Consider the following 20,239-nt stretch of genomic DNA (forward strand, 5'->3'; position numbering starts at 1 on the left):
CCTGTTTCCAAAGTCCAAGGCCTTCAAGTCCCGCTCGCGTCCTTCCCCTTTAGTCGGCGTCTTCGATAGGGACTGCACCTCTGCTTTCCTTCATTTTTTGAAAAAGCTCTCAAACCACATCGATTCCCGTCTCCTCTCCCATTCTCCAACCCCATTTTCTCCCCGGAATTTCTTCAGATTCACGCCTCCGTCGCTGTTCATCACACAATTCCGTCCGTCCTCCGCCGCCGCCGCCGCCGATTAGGTCACCGCCTTCTCGCACGACGCTTTATATTCTGGAGATAAGTCGTCCGTTCAATTGATCGATCAATCGCGAGAATCAGCGAATGGAATATTCCGATAAATCGAAGAGCTCCGGCGGCAAAACCGTTTCTCCGTCGCCGTCGTTGAATCGGTCGGTGACCTTCCACTCTCCTTCGGCGGCGGAGGGGGAAATTACCAACAAACCGCTGTACAACCTCTACAATACGCCGTCATTTCAGCGCGGCGGTTCGTTCAAAAGCCTCTACAGCTCCCCCTTCGGCTCAATGGTCTCCGCCGGGAATTCGTTGAAAGGGAAAGTACGGAAACTGTGTTCGATTTTCGAATCCCCAAAACAACCACCAAACCCTCCGAATCCCCAAATTTCCCCTTCGCAATCGCAATTATCCCCAACTCCATCTATAAAACCTTCAAAATTGTTATTGCCGGCGTCGAACAGTTTCTCACTCAAAAGCATCCCCTCTCCCGTCCCCGATTTGCTCTTCAGGCTTCCCGGAACCGAAGATAGAGTCGTGATTTACTTCACCAGCCTCCGAGGAATCCGTAAAACCTTCCAGGACGGCCACAGCATACGGATGATTTTTCGCGGTTTTAGGGTGAATCTGGACGAGCGCGACGTCTCAATGGATATTGCTTACAAAAAGGAACTGCAGAGAGCCTTAGGAGAAACCAACATCGCATTACCGCAGGTGTTCATCAAGGGGAAGTACATTGGTGGAGCTGATGTGATAAGGCAGCTGCTCGAGGCCGGCGAGCTCGGGAGGCTGCTCAAAGGCTTGCCATTAAAGCCTCCAATGCCCTGCGATGCCTGCGGCGATATGAGGTTTATCCCGTGCACTTACTGCAACGGGAGTCGGAAGGTGTTTGATGAGGACGACGAGCAGCCCAAGAGATGCACAGAGTGTAATGAAAACGGGCTGGAGCGCTGTCCACTCTGCTGCATATGAAGCAGCCAAATGTGAGTAGATTTTAATCTGTATATGGAATAAATTGTGTTTCGTATCATATGATATGATGATAATGATGATCGATCAATTAGTTTTTTTCAGATCATCAGGAGATGACATGAAAGCATGATAGCTCTTCACTCAATGCTGAGGAAATCAGCAGTTGTATATATTAGTTGTTTTGTGCGTTGGGTGAACATCGGTTGTTCACCCATTGCTGGTGTTGTAAAGCTGACTGCATATATATATATATATATCTATATGTGTGTGTATGTATTCGGGTGGCCATTGCGCCGAGGGAGGTGCTAGCGGCTTATGTGTTGCATGATTATGCAGCCGGTGATAATATTTTTTAACATCGACTTTGTTGTATTGGTTAATAATGTCCATGACATGACAACTTCGCTTTGGTCTGAGGACTGAATGCTTTTATCAAGAATGCTCAATACGTCATTGTCATCCCGTTTTTTCGAAACTTCTATGTCTATGTTTTAACTTTCTCTCTAGCAGGAAATGTTAGTTATCGATGGATGGTCATACTGAAGGCTGATAAGGTGAAATCTACTGTAAGCTTATTTTGCTATAAAGCTTGTTATATACTGGAGCAATTTTTTTAAAATGTTGAATGTTCCTAGTGTTTATTTGGCCATTTATTTCATTTACATGTTCAAATTCTTGTTATTGTTTGCTTCGCAGTTATCGTAATTTAATCATACAATTGCTGAAGAGGTCTTTAGTTATGTTACTTAACATTGTTTTTATTTAGTTGTGTCACGTTATTCGGCAGTTTAGGAATGATAATTTCAATTGTGTTAAGTAAATGGAATCAAGATTTGGCTGAAAATGAACACCAAACAGCTCAACAAAATGGACTTGATAGTTATGGTTTTGCAGAGACACTATTGTGTGAGTAGAACGCATTCAATCTCAATCTCTAGAACTCCCCTTTCCACATTCTGCAACTTAATAGAAATCTCCTGTTTTGCCCTACCATCTTCTACAGAGATCTCACCCTCCCGAATGATCGTTGTGTCCTTATTTGTTTCTACATTCGCAGTAGCCTGTGTCGGGCCGTTATCTGAGGAGCCCTCCGAAACTTTTGCTGCGGAGAGCAGTGGGTTGATGTCGATGTCTGCATTCCCCATAAAATCGTCTGTTGAGAAGGTATCCTTGTCGTATACATACTGCCAGAACAGTGTACAAGTTGTTAGCAAAATACTCTACACATACACAAACAATGGTTGTCATCTCTCATCAGCCATGGCACGTAGCACCGTTGGGCAACATTCTTTGGCGCAATCGAAAGTATATATAACAAAGGATTTTTGACCATGTTTCTTTAGGAAAGAAGAATAATGATATGATGAAGTGATTTTGCACAATGGGCCTATGGCACCAATGTTCTTCCTATTTATTCACTTATTGTGGTTTAGGGGAATTGTTTGGGTGTTGTTGATTATCTTAATCTATCACATGAAAAATGGGCAGATAAGTAAGACATCATATGATTTCAACTAACTGGATATATCATGTGTTGAGTTAATTGAAACCATTTACTTGGCAGGTGTATAATATAAGTATACAAACAAGAGCCGGTTTCATGAGTGTGATGTGATGTGGTATAGAAGAGCTTACCAACTTGAGAGGAGGAATTTCTTGAGGAATCGACAGCATTAGCTTTTCGTTCCAAACTGGGTTGAGGCTGTTCTTTATCACTCGTGTCTTGGTCGACTGCCATGAATGAATGATTTTTGGTTAACTTTTCATATTATTTTAATAAATACAGTAAAATGGATGGGAAATGTTGTTATTTACCTGGTTGCCAAGTGAGAGAATGACATATGGATCACTAGAAACCATGTCTCGGACAGCTAGGTTGGTGCCTCTTACTATGGTAACGTGGATTAGCCCTACAAATTCAACCATGCCTGCCTATACAAAAGTAAAACAATGAAAATATGACAACAATCATCATCCTCCTCTACCATAAACATGATTGAGATACTCAACCACTGTCGAATACTTAAGAAGACACAGATTTCATTAGCCACTTTATAAATGATACTAAAACTTATTACCATTCATATCCAATGCACACACTACTTTTCAACTACCAAAAGTTATATATATATATATATATATAAGCTACCAAGACCTCCGAAATTAGGGATATTTCTTTTGTAGTTTACAAATGAAATGTTCCTAAGTTTGGGGGATGGATGAAGTATTTATTATTTGCATGTTGATTACGAAATAATTATAATTTATATTTAGTAGATAGAGTGTAACGTGCAAAGATTAAAATAGGGTCTCTGTCATGGACCGAATTGATCAACTACACAAGACACGGAATAAACTAACTAAAACAGAACTAACTAATAAACAATGACAAAGAACGAACAACTAAACAGAACTAACTAAGCAAGAAAGAACAATTAACTAAGCGGAAATGAATAAAGCGAGAAAAAGGATAATCGAAAGAGAAGCAAACCTAAGTAAGTACTAACGTAAGCACGACCCGATACCCTTCTAGCATCGAACCATCCTCCACGAAGGCACCACCTCGGTCGACACTTTGGAGAGCTCTTCCACCTTCCCCAAATGCCACGAACTTGAGGCTTTATACTCAAACCCGAATTTTTAAACTAAACCCCATGGAGCATGCAATGGAATTGCATTCCATGAAATATTAGACTAAAAGAGAAAGTATTGCTATCAAGCATAACTTTCCATAAAAATGAAATGATCAATAATGATCAAATATTCATAAACAAATATTCTTGCTTGGTGTGTTTTACAAAGCACCTTAAGAGTCCTATTTATAGGAGTGGGGGAAGGGGCAAGTGGAGTGATTTTCCAATGTGGGATAGGTTTAGTATAACTAAGTAACCTCTTATTGATTGACACCTAGCTAATGGTCCCCTCTTGCATGTGAGAGGCATGTGAGAGAGCTTATTGTATATGTATATGTATAAGTGGTCCCAATAGATGGTCCCCCCCACTTAAGCATGTGCAACCTAGGTTTATATAATTACCTATTAAACCCTCTATTTTAGCAAACTCCTAGGTTTGCACAACTTTTCCGTTAGTTTTCCGGTTGAGGCGTTGCAAGCTCCAATGTAACCTTTACAACCACGGCACTCGCCCTAGGCTTTCCATCAAGTCCTCGCATGTTGTAACATAGTCCGTTGGTTGGGCTCCAATTCTCTAATTTCTTTATTAGGCCTTGCAATTTTTCAGTGCACGCTTTCGCTCGAGCTCTCGAGACTGGTCCGATTGGAATATGTGGAATTGCAAGTCCCGATCTTTTCGTATCCATGTCATCCTCTCCCCCTTCAGAAGGTTGATCCATCAACCGTTGTGCTTCCTCATCGGCTCGGTCATAGAGTGATAAATCTGCAATATTAAAAGTCGGATTAATACCATATTCATCCGGAAGTTCCAAACGGTATGCATTATCATTAATCCTTTCAAGCACTCGAAATGGCCCATCTCCTCGGGGTGATAGCTTTGTACGTCGTCTTGCTGGAAACCTTTCCTTCCTCATGTGAACCCAAACCCAATCGCCAGGATGCAATATTACAGCTTTACGTCCGCGGTTAGCGTACTTAGCATATACCTCCGCAGATTTTTCTAGACTTGCTTTGACATCCTTATGAAGTTCCTTTATGCGTCTTGCTCGTTCCCTACCATTAACATTTAAGAACTCATTGCTAGGCAATGGTAAAAGATCAGTAGGCGTTAGTGGGTTCATTCCATAAACTACTTCAAACGGTGACATGTGTGTGGCTGTGTGGATATGTCTATTGTATGCAAATTCAATGTAAGGAAGACATTCATCCCAACTTTTACTATGTGAATTCACAATAACTCTAAGGAGATTACCCAACACCCGGTTTACCGCCTCCGTTTGTCCGTCAGTTTGGGGGTGATAGGATGTGGAGAAAAGAAGCTTAGTACCAATTTCGTGCCACAACGATTTCCAAAAGTAACTCACGAACTTTGCATCACGATCTGAGACAATAGACCTTGGCACTCCATGAAGGCGTACTATCTCCTTGAAAAATAGTTTGGCGATGTGATGGGCATCATTTGTCTTTGCACAAGGAATGAAATGCGCCATCTTGGAAAACCTGTCAACCACAACGAAAATAGAATCTTTAGCACGTGCAGTTCTAGGTAAACCCAACACAAAATCCATACTAATATCAATCCAAGGTCCCTCAGGGGGTGGAAGAGGCATGTAGAGTCCATGTGGCTTAAGTGTTGACTTGGCCTTAAGGCACGTCACGCATCGCGAAATATAATCTGCAACTTGCTTGCGCATTCCAGGCCAATAAAATTTCTCTCCAAGAGCTTCCATTGTAGCATTCTTCCCAAAGTGGCCCATCATGTCACCACCGTGAACTTCTTGTATTAGTAACTCCCGAATGGAGCATTTTGGGATACAAAGTCGATTATCATAATACAAAAATCCCTCATGTCTGCAATACTTATCATGCCCATGAAATTCACACAAAGCATACACATCTTTGAAATCCTCATCAGTGTGGTATAATTCCTTAACATGCTCAAATCCTAATAAATGCGTGGACGCGTATGAAATTAAGGCATACCTGCGTGAGAGTGCATCCGCGACAATATTATCCTTACCCTTTTTGTACTTGATGGTGTATGGAAATGACTCAATAAAAGATACCCATCGTGCGTGCCTTCGATTCAGCTGTTGTTGCCCCCTCAAGTGCTTCAAGGTCTCATGATCGGTGTGTATCACAAACTCTCGTGGCATCAAATAATGTTGCCATGTCTTTAAAGCCCGTACCACCGCATACAACTCCTTGTCATATGTAGAGTAATTCAAGGCAGCCCCTCCAAATTTCTCACTATGATAGGCTATGGGTCGACCTTCTTGAAGCAAAACTGCACCCATGCCTTTGCCCGAAGCGTCACACTCAAGCTCAAAGGTCTTCTCAAAATTTGGTAGCGCAAGTACTGGTGCTTGAGTAAGCTTTGCCTTCAATGTCTCAAACGCTTCTTGGTGTGCTTGCTCCCATTTAAATGGGACTCCCTTCTTGAGCAAGGACGTGAGAGGAGCAGCGATCAAGCTAAAACCAGGCACGAACCTCCGAAAAAATCCACACATTCCCAAAAACCTCCTAATTTCTCCCACATTCATTGGAGGTGTCCATTCTTTAATTGCCTTTACTTTTGTTTCATCAACCTTCAAGCCATCCTCGCTAACTACAAACCCAAGGAAAACAACTTCATTAGTGTGGAATATGCACTTTTTAAAATTAGCATAGAGTTGTTCTTCCCTTAACCGTTGAAAGACGAGTCGCACATGCTCCACATGTTCATTTTCACTTTTACTGTAGACAAGAATATCATCAAAGTATACTACAACAAATTTACCAATGAAAGCACGTAGAACATGATTCATTAAACGCATGAAGGTACTAGGAGCATTAGTTAGACCGAATGGCATAACCAACCATTCGTACAAACCTAGCTTTGTTTTAAATGCCGTCTTCCACTCATCGCCGGGTTGCATACGAATCTGGTGGTATCCACTCCGAAGGTCAATCTTGGAGAAGATTCTCGCCCCATTGATCTCATCAAGCAAGTCATCAAGGCGCGGGATTGGGTGTCGATACTTAATTGTAATCGCATTCACCGCTCTGCAATCCACACACATCCTCCAAGTTCCATCCTTCTTGGGGACAATGATAACAGGAACAGCACATGGTGATAAGCTCTCCCGAACCCATCCCTTCTCAAGAAGTTCTTGGACTTGTTTTTGAATCTCCTTATTCTCATTTGGGTTGCACCGATATGCAGGACGATTTGGGATCGAAGCACCGGGTACGAAGTCAATTTGATGCTCTATCCCACGAATGGGCGGTAGTCCTTGCGGTAGTTCCTCCGGGTATACATCCTTCATCTCTTCAAGCATCCTAGCAAAGGGAATGGGAAAATTAGTGAGTAGATTATCTTTATCAGAATGAAATAAATCTTTGCATAACAACATAAAACAACCCCCCTTTTGATGATCTAGGTCACCAACTTCTCTCTGAAAATCGGTAAGTGAAAGAAGGATGTTGGAACCCTTAGCAGTAGACTCTCTCTTTTCCTCTGTGGATACTTCTTTTCCTTTAGTTCTTTTAAGGCTTTCAGCCTCTTGCATCTTCTTTCGCAAGCTTTCTTGATCTTTTCGAACCTCCTTCAATGGCAAAGAAGGAATCATTACCTTGTAGCCCTTGTCATAAAATCTAACTTTGTTAGTCTTGCCATCATAGATAATTCCTTTATCGGATTGCCATGGTCGGCCAAGAAGCACATGGCATGCGGTCATCGGAGTAACATCACAAAGGACATCCTCTTTGTAGGGGCCGATTGAAATAGGAACTTTGGCTTGCCTAGTGATCTTCATATCTCCACTAGAGTTCATCCATTGAAGATGGTATGGAGTTGGATGCTTGATAGTTTGGAGTCCAAGCTTGTCTACCACATACCAACTTACGACATTGGTGCAACTTCCATTATCAATGATTATCGATGCTCGCTTCCCACCAATCTTGCACCGACAATGGAACAAATTCTCCCGTTGCTCCTTAACCCGATCAACAAAATTTTCCGACTCCTTGGGAACTGCTCCAAGCATTCGCAAAACCACTAGAGAGTCCCCGGATGAATCCTCTTCAACGTGCTCTTCCGTCTCTTGGATTGCTTCATCCTCACTCGCCTCAACTTCATGTTCCCAATCTTCACCCTCATCATCCGACAAAAGTACATAGTCCCCATTGTCACAAAGCACAACAGTTCGCACATTAGGGCATGTATTGGCATAATGACCTTTCCTTTGACACTTAAAGCATGTGACTTCCTTTGCTTTGTTTGGTGAACCATCCTTGCTGACTTTCCTTGGTTCATCACGCTTAACCACCTTAAGCGGCTCATTCTTGGTCGTGTGCTTATCATCTCCTTTGGGCCAAGATTTTGTTGGTCCCGTATTACCCCCAAACTTGTTGAAATTTGGTGACGTCTTTCCAAAGCTCACACTTACTCCTACCTTTCCATGCGATTCAATCTTGGTAGCAAGTTGGACAAGTTCCAAAGTAGAATTGTAAGGATACATATCCACTTGAATCATAATATCACGCCTCAGCCCCTTGAGAAACCGATACATGGTGACTCCATCATCTTCCACAAGCTGAGCCCGCATCATAAGCATCTCCATTTCCTTGTAGTACTGCTCAACTGTCTTGCTACCTTGGACTAAAAACTGAATTTTCTGAAGAAGATCCATCCGATAATGCGGGGGCACAAAACGTGCATGCATAGCTCGAGTAAGGGCTGCCCATGTCTCAATCGGAGGCATTCCGGACCTTGCAATATCAGCTTGTATCTTCTCCCACCAAACAAGAGCATACTCCTTAAACTCCACAACAGCAAGCTGAATTTTCTTGCGCTCCGAGTAATTATGACATGCAAACATCATCTCCACTTTGCTTTTCCACTCAAGAAACTCATTAGGTTCAGCCGATCCTACGAAAGGTGGTATGGAGAACTTGATGGACTGCATGTTATCATCAACCTCATTAACTCGAACTCGGCTCCTTCGGTTATGGATATCTTCTTCCAAGTCAAATTCATCAAGTAACTCTTTGGTAGCATCCCGTCTTCCTCGTCGGCCTTGGATAGATGTAGGCCTTGGACTAGTATGACGCCTTTCGCCAAAATCATCAACTTGGATAGATCGATTTGGGAAAACACTTGTTGAGCCCATAGGTTGCTTGCCAAGGTGGATTTCTTCACGTCTAGCATCACTATGACTTCCCCTTTCTTCAAGAGTAGCAACCTTATCGAAAACCTCATCGAGTTTCTTTTCCATGTTTTGATCAACCTTCCTTAACAAGGCCTCCGCATAAGCCTTCATCCGAGCATCCACAACATCATCTATGTCATCTCGAACATGATCAACTTGACTCCGTAGGTCATGTATCTCTCGACCTTGCTGATCCACACGAGATGTCATGCTATCCATCTTTCCACCTAACTCGTCTTTAATATCTCGCATATCTTTGCTTTGCTTATTTATCGCAGCCAAGATATCATCCAACGAAGCCATACCTGCACCAAAACAAACTAATATATGTATATTGAAAGTTAGTTCTCACAATTCCCCCCCTCTCGCACACTCGTGTATACCTCTCGACAAATGGATAGAGTTTCCAAGCTCTTAAAGTGTGCCTTGATGGAGTCGTAAAGGTGGAACCTGAGTGACGTACGCGTTTAAAGTGGACAAGAAACTTTAAACACGACTCAATCAAAGAAAGCTCAAGATAGTGTCAATCATGCAATGCAAAGAACCATGCTCATTCATTCACGGACAAATGACCAAACATACACAACACACAAATGCCGGAACTAAGCAAGTCGACAACAAACACAAGCTGAATGATCTCAACAACCACCGAATCACCACAATACTCAACTCCCTTTAAAACGTGTCAAACGAATATGACAAGTACAAAATCGATCCAATCTCAAAAACTCAAAACTGAATAATCAACTTCAATTACAAATTCACAAAAACTGATTAATATAACTTTCTCACCACTTCACAAGCTTTCCAATGACATATCATACGCGAAAAATGGAGCTCGTATGATAAAACTACAACTCAAACAAGATTATCGACAAAAAAAAATTGCTCTAGTCCTCCCGCTCGATTTTGTTTTTGTATTTCACTTTTTTTTCAAATATTTTGGTTTTCTTTTTCTTTTCTTTGCAACATTTTTTTTTTTTTTTTTTTTCGCAACTTTTTTTTTTTTTTCACGGCAATATTACGAGGCCTAGGCAAAACAATACATCAACAATAACTCCTTACACTTCCCCAACAACATCCAACTCAAAATTAATTCAACCTCACTTTAAACAACAATGAACTCAACAACCCGCAAACTTGCAAAACTCAAACAAGAGCAAAATCGCAAAACTCAAACAAGAACAAACTTGCAACACTCAAACAAGAACAAACTCGCAAAACTCAAACAAGAGCATGAAGTGTACAATTAAAATCACTCGTCAACAAAGTCACAAGCTTGAGTTCATATAATGCATATGGATGTAAGGTGCATGTTGTACACTAGGAAGCATAGAGGATCAAATCGTCTACACTAGAAGGCCAAACAATGACAAAACTCGAGATCAAATCTACGTCAAGAATATGCAATAAACAGCTCGACTACGCAACTAGAGGAATGAATAAAAAAGAAAAGATAACAAAGGAATTTTTTTTTTTTTTTCGGAATTTTCGGAATAAAGATAGTGTAAATTGATCAAACTGCTCTGATACCAAAATTAAATATATGTCATGGACCGAATTGATCAACTACACAAGACACGGAATAAACTAACTAAAACAGAACTAACTAATAAACAATGACAAAGAACGAACAACTAAACAGAACTAACTAAGCAAGAAAGAACAATTAACTAAGCGGAAATGAATAAAGCGAGAAAAAGGATAATCGAAAGAGAAGCAAACCTAAGTAAGTACTAACGTAAGCACGACCCGATACCCTTCTAGCATCGAACCATCCTCCACGAAGGCACCACCTCGGTCGACACTTTGGAGAGCTCTTCCACCTTCCCCAAATGCCACGAACTTGAGGCTTTATACTCAAACCCGAATTTTTAAACTAAACCCCATGGAGCATGCAATGGAATTGCATTCCATGAAATATTAGACTAAAAGAGAAAGTATTGCTATCAAGCATAACTTTCCATAAAAATGAAATGATCAATAATGATCAAATATTCATAAACAAATATTCTTGCTTGGTGTGTTTTACAAAGCACCTTAAGAGTCCTATTTATAGGAGTGGGGGAAGGGGCAAGTGGAGTGATTTTCCAATGTGGGATAGGTTTAGTATAACTAAGTAACCTCTTATTGATTGACACCTAGCTAATGGTCCCCTCTTGCATGTGAGAGGCATGTGAGAGAGCTTATTGTATATGTATATGTATAAGTGGTCCCAATAGATGGTCCCCCCCACTTAAGCATGTGCAACCTAGGTTTATATAATTACCTATTAAACCCTCTATTTTAGCAAACTCCTAGGTTTGCACAACTTTTCCGTTAGTTTTCCGGTTGAGGCGTTGCAAGCTCCAATGTAACCTTTACAACCACGGCACTCGCCCTAGGCTTTCCATCAAGTCCTCGCATGTTGTAACATAGTCCGTTGGTTGGGCTCCAATTCTCTAATTTCTTTATTAGGCCTTGCAATTTTTCAGTGCACGCTTTCGCTCGAGCTCTCGAGACTGGTCCGATTGGAATATGTGGAATTGCAAGTCCCGATCTTTTCGTATCCATGTCAGTCTCCGTCTAATAAGAATGTTTATGCAAAAGCATATTTGATAAGATATTATGAAATCTAAACTTACTAAATATAAGAATATGTCTATTGTTCGTGTACTAAGGGGAGACAACCAAGTATGCAATATCTAAAAAAAAGAGCATGTAAATCAAAATGGCACCTTATCTGATGTTTAAGGAAGTAAAAATTACCATAGAGTTACTCTTCTTTGCAGGCTTGTGCTCGGGTTTCCTCCTGCTATTATGAAATGCATATCCTAGGCTCTGGAAGCGATAAGTGAACTGTTTTTCGTAACGCTTCTTCTCCGGCGCAGATTGAAGACTGCTCGAAAAATTGGGTAATTGTGGTGGTAGGGGGCAAGACAACTCTGGGAGATCATTGTTCATAAACTGTTTCATCTCATATTTTCTCCTAAACGTCCAAAATAATCTCTAATTAAGAAAAATAAATAAAATAACCGGCAACAAATTTGGAAAAGCATTCCAACTTGTAATAAATACCTTATGAAATCAGCGCGCTCCTCAGCGGAGGCATCTGGCTTCGGTTTACTGTAATTGTCCGGCATGTTTGCTTCATATTTCAAGTTCACTGCATTATTTCCTCCCATTTCAATTAAGGCATCGACTTGCTCATTGGTCCATTCATCTAGCTTGAGGGAAAAAACCTGCAATGGCAGCAGATTGAGTTGGAAAACCAGATGCTAAGAGTCAAGCTATAAAATGCTATACCAGCATATTTGTTCATTTGGAAATTAAAGATCAGAAATATTTGTTTCAAAACTAGTAAAATAATGTCTGGAGGGTGCAAAGTTCTTATAAATATCTAAAGGAGTCATAAAGCTGTTGGTTTTGTCTCTAGTGTCTTCTGTTCAGATCAATTTGAATTTGGAGGTTAGAATCTTTTTATTTAAATAGTATTTGATATGAAATATGTTGTCTCCAAATAGTAAAACATTAACTAAAAACTGAAAAAGAAAAGCACCCACACTAGAAGCTAAACATCTTTGCAATGTAGTAAGTTCAAATACAAAATATTTAAAAATCAAACTAAAATGCCAGAACAAAAACACAGTAAAACTACTTGTTAGGTAGGTTATATTCAAAAATGTCCAACAATATAGCGATAAAAACATAACACTACTTGGCAGAACTTTGAATTAATAAAACTTAAGCCAAACCCCACCCAAGAATGGATGGTGATAAAGCAGGGGTAGTCTAAAGCATGAGTTGGGAGGTACAACACCTTTGATATATGCACTCCAAGGCTTCTGTGCATCCCAGAGCATTTTATACAGATGAATGCTCCAATATTGAAAGATCTGGACATCAGAAAAAAAATAATAATAAAAAAAAAAAAAAATAAAAAGAAAAAAAGGTTAAATGGCCAGAGAAACAGAAAGGCCACATGAAAGATGAGAAGATTGTGTTAAGCAGCTAGAACAGAGTGTAATAAAGGGCAGGCAAACTAACATATGAAGAGTTGTAAAAATAAATCACATTGTATGAATCCTCCAACTGCCTCTATTTTATCAGAAGTACAAAGACAAAAGAATCACTAAAAATTTTATGCTCATCAACCCCATTCCAGCTAGAGTTGGAACCCAAAATAAGAGACTTACACCCATTTTGGATGTGGAGAACCGCAGTCGGCGCAGAACCCATTGCCAGCTTCAGAAAGCAGGCTCTTCAGCCTTGTTTGGGGACCTAGAACCATTAAGGTTTCTCAGAAAAGTGATGAATGGAGATTGACATCATAAGGATACTATTGAACAATATAGGTGTGGGGAGGCCAGAAAAGCTCTGAAACAATTTCATGGCAGAAAAAAGACAGGATCTATGGGAGACTTGAAGGACCAAGTTTGAATCTGCAGCGATAAAAATGATTTTCTTTATACCTAAAGGAATTTTTGGCTTTTGCTTAAAGTGAAGTAACAGGATGAACTTTCAGACATGTAGACTGCAAGGTTTTAAATCCAGACATCATCAACTAATAATCATTTTAGCTATTGTTTGTTCCGATCGTAATTTCTTGTAATAGAACTACCAATTCATACATTTACAACTATAGGGTTTGGATTAATTACTGGCTGCTAGCATGCCATCTTTATTACCATTCACCAGTTTTGGTTTATTTTACTATATACAGTCCTATCTCTTCACCCTTCATGGAATTGTTATTAATGAATGATACATCATCAACGCCGACATATTCCGGGCAGACTTTCTTTATTTGATGAACACATGCATACACAGTGAGATGAAACCATGGCTGACAAAGGTGAGATTAAATAATCTACATTCACTCACTTAATTTTAGCGGATTCTCAGTCCAGCTCCAGCTTGAGGAAGCTTCCATTTGCAGTAGGTCAAACAAGCAGTAACCTGATCCAATTGACGCAACTGTATTAGGGCGATCCATGTAAAACCAGTTGTGAAGAAAATAGCATAATTTTGCAGAACTCAACTATGAACATGGAAAAGAACAAATCAAAATAAAAGCAAATTTTATGATCATATGCAACCAAAGCGGGAAAACAAGTAAACAATGCGAAGGTATGAGGATTCACACAAGCTGCCCTTCATTTAATCTAAAGAATTGAATACAATAGAGTAATAGACAAAAACCACCAACTCGTGATGGAAGATATGTACATCTTTCCATTCTTTATTGTAGAACAACTGCAAATTCAATCTCATTGCAATTTTGAGACATCAGATGCTGTAGGATAAGCACCAAAGCAAAAAAATCAGTTCATCAAGCGCTAATGATTTTGTGTTATTTCCCATTGATTACATACAGAAGATGTTATAAGCTTGCAAATCCTGAATTCCGAAACGCAAAATCCAATAAATCAAATGGAAAAAAATTAGCAGAAACATGTTTTTTAGCACCAAAGAGAACCGAAAAAGCTACCTGGTATGTTCCCCGATGTTCCTCCCGTTCCTTGTTCAATCGACGACATCTTTGCCTAACTTCAACTCAAATGCTCAGGGAACCACTTAATCGCCTCGTCTCTATACATCAATCCAGGAGCAAACGTCGAAATTAATCAATAAACCGACCGATCTTCAGAAACGACAATCTCACAATGACGCGAAGACGTACGAATGGATTGCCGACGCAAATGCGTGGGAGAGATTAATAAATCATTGAAAATCGGCACGTTCGCTCACCAGAAGTAGTTGCATGGAACCAATAAATGCCCCACTTGCAAGCAATTATCAACGCTGATGATTCAGCCAAACAATTATACAATAAATATACGGAAAAAAAAAAAAACAAAAATCAAAATCCTAAACAAACGAATTCAAACAGGCAGCAGCAGCTTCGGCTTCGGTTTGGGGTTTGGCAATTGATCTGAAAAAGAAAATTGTGCATGTATGGCATTATTATCGCACAGCGTGGTCATCCTTTTTCGGATGGCCAAATCACCAAACCAAAAGGTCAATCGTGGTGGATAATCCATTAATAACACAGAAATGGAGAGGATCAAGGATAACGACAACACCAGCATCGTCGCTTCGGAGGAAATGCATCGTCTGGTTGGTCGCCCATCTTCTCACGCTGGACAGACGAGAGGAGAAGAATTCGTTGAGACTCCTTTTCTCCCAAACGCGCCATCTCAAGCGCGTGGATACACGTAATGCCTGTATTTCATGGATGACCACGAACCATTTCACGTATGCTTTTTTTTTTAATTAAAAAAAAAAATGTTCGCTGAAGATGCCATGATTCTTTTCTAGTTAATTATTTTTAAATTTATAGTAACTCAAATGTCGTTTCACAATTATAACTATAACTTAAATTTTTAATAAATGCGTTTCACAAAAATATTCTCAAGGTTTTTTCGGCTGGCAATATATGGAGGATTTTATAACTTTATTGATATTTTCTATTACTTTTTATCTTCTATAATAAAAAATTTTAAAAATAATACTTAGATAAGAAAATAAGAATATATTTAAAAAATAAGAAAAATGGAAAATGGACCCATTATCCGTACCAATTATAGTCACAATCAATGGGTAGAAGAAAAGGAAGAATAAGTACAAAAATAAATGTTCGAACACGGTATTTGCTTACTACTAAATGCAATTTCTACCCAAATGGAAGACGTGTAGCATATCCTAGATTAAGGCTTAAAAAATAAAAAATAAAAAATTAATACTATTTTATTATGCAAAATATCTCTACTACTATTTATAAAAATATATTATTTCATATCATAATTATTTAAATAAACAAAATAAAAAACGGACCCTAAGCTCCAAAAGAACACGGCTATGCAAATGAAGCTTGCAAAATGTTGGCCCTTTCATGTGCAAACTCTTAAGTCATGATATTCGTATGATCTTCTTACTTTTGCCGATCATTTGGACCGAAAATAATGAGGCAAAGCACATAAGTAATAATTTTTATTTAACACGATCATTTATAAAGTTCGAAACCACTTACAGATACTTAATATATGTGGAATTCTGCAGAGGAAAAAATATGGGTGTGTCTGTTTATTGGATTTTGCAAAAATTTACTGTATATACATTTTTTTTTCCACTAAAAACATGATTAAATACCTATTCTTATTTTTTATGTTATCAAATTTATCTTCAAAACATCTATTTAGGTTTATGGTAAATTTTCAGAGGTAGTAAGTAATACATACAGAATTTATAAGTGTTGGAAGTATTTTAATTTTTATCTTTCACTTGAATGGTAAAAACGAGTAAAGAAATGAAAGAGGAAATTTTCATTTCAAGTCAGTTACCAACAAAACACTTGACTGCTGATCCAAATCCGAATCTGAATCCGAAGCATAACAGCGTAGAGCAGCAAAAGAGTGTTTTGCTTCCTAAGCTTTCATAGCACCGTTCATTCCTAACCTCACTGCACCATTTTTGTATATATATATATATATATATATTTATGCTTATTACTACATCCAAAAAGTCGACGACGGTCCCGATGGGCGGCGGGGCGGGAGGCTACTGCTCCTTCCAGATCCTTCCAGTGACCCGAAGCTTCAGCTCCTTCCTGTCGCCACCGGAGAAGAAGAGGGCCATGTTGCGTTGGATGATGAGGCCATCGAAGCTGTCCCTTACCTTTCTATGGCTGTCTCTTATACTTCTCGGCACGCCTTGCCAGATCATCTTTCGACCGCTCCCTCCGACCTCCAGGCTGTAGCTGTAGTTCTTCGCTTCGTTGTCGTCTCCCATGAACCGAAGAAATGCTATGTAGACGGGCGCCATCCCTAGTTGGAACGCTTCGAAGTGGAGACAGAAATACTGCCCGAAACAACTGAAAACCTGTTCAATGGACCCGGGATATATATATATGTATATGTATATGTATATGTAAGTGTCGAATTTGATAGAGAAGAATTTCGATAGGTATGGATGGTTTTGTTACCGTGAGCATCCAAGTAGCGTTCTCGACCTCGTGGGGATTGGATTTGACGTAGCGGTGGTTGAAAGTGCTCCCGTTGTGCATGTCGACTTTGTGGTCTTCTTTCAGGTGGTTGACGAGAAAAGCGATGTCGCCGGTGACCGAGCACTCGGATCCGGCGTAGGGGCAGGTGTAGGGTCTGAAGGAGCATTGCGATTCATGTTTGAGCTTGCTGTAGTACGGGAAGATTCCGGAGCACCCGAAGCTCTGGTATTTACATGGAAGCTCGAGGGATGCTGCGATCTTTTCTAATGCAAGGCATCTGATGTTTCCGAGTTCGTGCCGGCAAGTTGGACAGCGGTTGTGCACCCGAGGCTTGCAACCCGAACACAATGTATGACCGTTGGAACACTGCAGTAGCCGAATGAGCACAAATGGGGTTAACAAAGCTTGGAAAATCGATAATAACTGAATAGATTCAAATCGTATTGCAATAAACGGCATGAAGATACTACTTCGGATAGTAAACATATGAATTTGAATTTAATTATGTATTAGGGATGACAGCTTCCTTCGCTCCAGCTCATAATATAAATGCTTATAGTCGGAAACATAATGACTGACTAGAAAACAAACAGAGAATAATAAATCAGCACCAGAATGCTGTGGAGATTGTAAGTACATATATTACAAGCTAATGATCAAATCGAGGGCGAGTGAAGAAAAAGAAGTAAGTCGTCTGTTTGAGCATTTGAGTAGAAATTATTCTAAGAACGAACTTTTGACAATGTGTATATCGATGATATATAACAAAATTAATGCCAAAGATGACTGTATCAGATTGTTGAGCAATTCATTCACATCCTTGAATGTAAGAGAATCTGATAAAAATAAACCAAGAAATTTCCCAAGCCATTCTTGCCTTCAACCTAAATGTTCACCCCGTTTTCTTAAGAAAAAATTATTATCATTACAATTCATCTTTTTCTTTTTTTTTTTTTTTATTGAAAAGAGAATCTGAAAATTTGATGTTCTTCCTAGAATAATATGTATTGTGAAAGTAAGAATACATATATAGAGATCAAATAACTCTAACTTGAAGTATCAGAGATGACAACAGTTGAAAGTAGCTTATCCTTATTATCTACATACGAGCATCATTCATACCTGGTGAATGGGAGGGTACATTGCATTCAAGCATACGGGACATTCCAGTAGGTCGCGAACACTACTCGTGACAGTTGTGTTAGGCTTTACAACACTTTGAGCAGGGTCACTGACATGTTCACTAACATCAAGTGTATCTTCATTTTGAGGAGGATCGATCATCTCAGGCTTATTTCGCAATTCGTCAAAGTAGGAATTCCCGTTTGCCATTCACCAGATGCACAACCAGAACCTGTTCAAGCCAAATTATATGTAATCTTTCAAGAAAACATACAGAATAAATAACGTTCGATTAAAATGAGGGCACTTAGAAAATTTTTATAGAAATTCATCATTCTCATAAGAACAGCACATACTCATTCTAAACTTTAATGTGATACATCCTCATACTTGGTTGGCAACATACTTCATGACGTATCTAGGTTAGATCGTATCCAACTCATGCTCACCCCAGCAAGATACTCGATAAATAAAAGCATCCGGTTAAATTTAAAAACACACAATCCCATTAGTGTCCTAATCAATTCTTTTAACAAAAATATTTAAGTGATCCACTTCATTCAACCACTAACCACCAAACACAGAGAAGCAAAAAAAAAACAAATAAAACCTTACACTTGTTGAAACCCCAAACTACCCACTATAAAAGGTTAGGTGCTCAGTATCGTATGGGCTGTGATAATCGAACGTGTAAGCAGCAGCGTAATTAATGTGTCAACAGCATAACATAGCGCCACTTCAAAATTGAAACAAACAGAACTGCACAGCATAGAGATACCGATCCTACGAAATATAGCAGAATACATGCCATACAGATTTGAAACAAGGGCTGCCATTCCTTCCCCAGCTTCGGAACAGTGACATTAAATGCATACCCAACAACAAGACAATAACAGTAGTAATTCAAAAATTTAATCAAAAAATGCCAATGTGCAAAATGGAACAAACAATTTAGTATGTATTAGCCCCTGCATATAGATCCAAGCAGAATACTCTACTCTTCCATTGAAACAAATAACATATATGCTACAGCCCCGAATGTAATATCAAGAAAAAAAAAATGGGAACATTCGTCAAGATTTCATTCAAAGTTCAGGACAATATGATCAGTCTATCGTATCTCAGCTCCAATTACATGAAAATATAACAAATCTTTCATTCCAAAGACAAAACCATAAATCTACATTGAGATGAAAGAACATTTACCAGTACAATCGTACAGATCAAGGCTGCATTTGAACGGGAAACATGAATTAAGAAATTACGAAAACATTAATCACCGATCTACACCATTCCATCACAAGGAAACCACGAAATCAAACGAACCCATGCTATCCCTCTTTACAGGCCAAATAAAGAAATTGAAAACAAAAAAGAAAGAAAAAGAACGAGATGAAGGGGAACAACGAAGAAATTTAACCGAGAGAGATTCAAACAAGCAGCATGAGAAAATCTTCAAAGGAATCAACACACATCCAGATGTTACCTGCAATCGATTAAAAAACCGTCTACAATTCACAAAATCCGGAAGAACAAACGAATGGCGGAAACCCTTAAGAATGATCTTTGTCGTTAGGGTCTGTCCACCCACCCACCGCCCGCCGAGGTCAATCAATTAACTAAGATATTAAGATGCAGAGTGGATATCAAGAGAGAGAGAGAGAGAACAAGATCAGGAGAAGTCGGTCTCCCAGTTTTGTCCTGGATTCGATATACAAAAGGGCGGTGAAGCGACAAATTGGAAATCGACAAAAAACCATAAAAAATATAATTTTCGAAAACGGAAACAGAGCGAAACGCGGAAGGTAAAGAATCACAAGTTGGATTCAAATTAAAGGCGTCCGGTGGGTCCGAAGGTAAAAAATCTCCCGAGCGGAAGGTAAAAAAGTTCCAGAGTTTATGCAATAATTGCGTGCCCAAGGAAGAAAAGCAACTGCATACCTGTGGGCGCCCCGCCAGTAGAGAAGGAAGCGCTCAGGAAATGAATACGGCCGAGGAAGGTTGGGCTGGAAATGCAGTGGACGGCATTAATGGCGGTACTGGCAGATGGAAGGAAGGGAACGGAAGGGATCCTCTGGGAGAGCACATCATTTGTTTATT

General features: G+C 39.6%; 3 protein-coding genes across 9 annotated transcripts; 1 reads left to right on the top strand and 2 right to left on the bottom strand.

Annotated features, from left to right (window-relative positions):
- The first annotated feature begins 31 nt into the window (after positions 1–31).
- On the top strand, positions 32–2,381 carry LOC127245951 (uncharacterized protein At3g28850). 3 transcript variants are annotated; one of them, XM_051267139.1, is made up of 2 exons: positions 32–1,219; positions 2,266–2,381. In XM_051267139.1, the coding sequence occupies exon 1, from the start codon at positions 327–329 to the stop codon at positions 1,206–1,208; it is 882 nt and encodes a 293-aa protein (XP_051123096.1). In that variant the 5' UTR covers positions 32–326; the 3' UTR covers positions 1,209–1,219; positions 2,266–2,381. The 3 variants fall into 3 exon arrangements, with proteins under 3 accessions (XP_051123096.1, XP_051123087.1, XP_051123078.1); XM_051267130.1 differs by lacking the exon at positions 2,266–2,381 and adding an exon at positions 1,301–1,683 and having other exon boundaries at positions 33–1,219; XM_051267121.1 differs by lacking the exon at positions 2,266–2,381 and adding an exon at positions 1,311–1,683 and having other exon boundaries at positions 33–1,219.
- LOC127245919 (probable ADP-ribosylation factor GTPase-activating protein AGD11) lies at positions 1,970–15,222 on the bottom strand. 2 transcript variants are annotated; one of them, XM_051267085.1, is made up of 10 exons: positions 14,764–15,222; positions 14,504–14,604; positions 13,897–13,971; positions 13,209–13,293; positions 12,833–12,908; positions 12,091–12,254; positions 11,782–12,001; positions 3,024–3,140; positions 2,844–2,939; positions 1,970–2,392 (listed from the first exon to the last, which is right to left on the bottom strand). In XM_051267085.1, exons 2-10 carry the CDS (start codon positions 14,550–14,552, stop codon positions 2,108–2,110), a joined length of 1,167 nt encoding a protein of 388 aa, XP_051123042.1. In that variant the 5' UTR covers positions 14,553–14,604; positions 14,764–15,222; the 3' UTR covers positions 1,970–2,107. The 2 variants fall into 2 exon arrangements, with proteins under 2 accessions (XP_051123042.1, XP_051123035.1); XM_051267078.1 differs by having other exon boundaries at positions 14,696–15,221.
- A 1,092-nt stretch (positions 15,223–16,314) lies between these two features.
- Positions 16,315–20,239, bottom strand: LOC127245934 (E3 ubiquitin-protein ligase DIS1-like). 4 transcript variants are annotated; one of them, XM_051267106.1, is made up of 5 exons: positions 20,081–20,218; positions 19,626–19,840; positions 18,140–18,371; positions 16,997–17,383; positions 16,315–16,893 (listed from the first exon to the last, which is right to left on the bottom strand). In XM_051267106.1, exons 3-5 carry the CDS (start codon positions 18,347–18,349, stop codon positions 16,573–16,575), a joined length of 918 nt encoding a protein of 305 aa, XP_051123063.1. In that variant the 5' UTR covers positions 18,350–18,371; positions 19,626–19,840; positions 20,081–20,218; the 3' UTR covers positions 16,315–16,572. The 4 variants fall into 4 exon arrangements, with proteins under 4 accessions (XP_051123063.1, XP_051123068.1, XP_051123055.1 ...); XM_051267111.1 differs by lacking the exon at positions 19,626–19,840 and having other exon boundaries at positions 20,081–20,239; XM_051267098.1 differs by lacking the exon at positions 20,081–20,218 and having other exon boundaries at positions 19,626–20,048.

The sequence above is a fragment of the Andrographis paniculata genome, unplaced genomic scaffold, assembly GCF_009805555.1.
Source record: "Andrographis paniculata isolate CXL003 unplaced genomic scaffold, ASM980555v1 Contig10END, whole genome shotgun sequence".
NCBI classification, from domain to species: Eukaryota; Viridiplantae; Streptophyta; class Magnoliopsida; order Lamiales; family Acanthaceae; genus Andrographis; species Andrographis paniculata.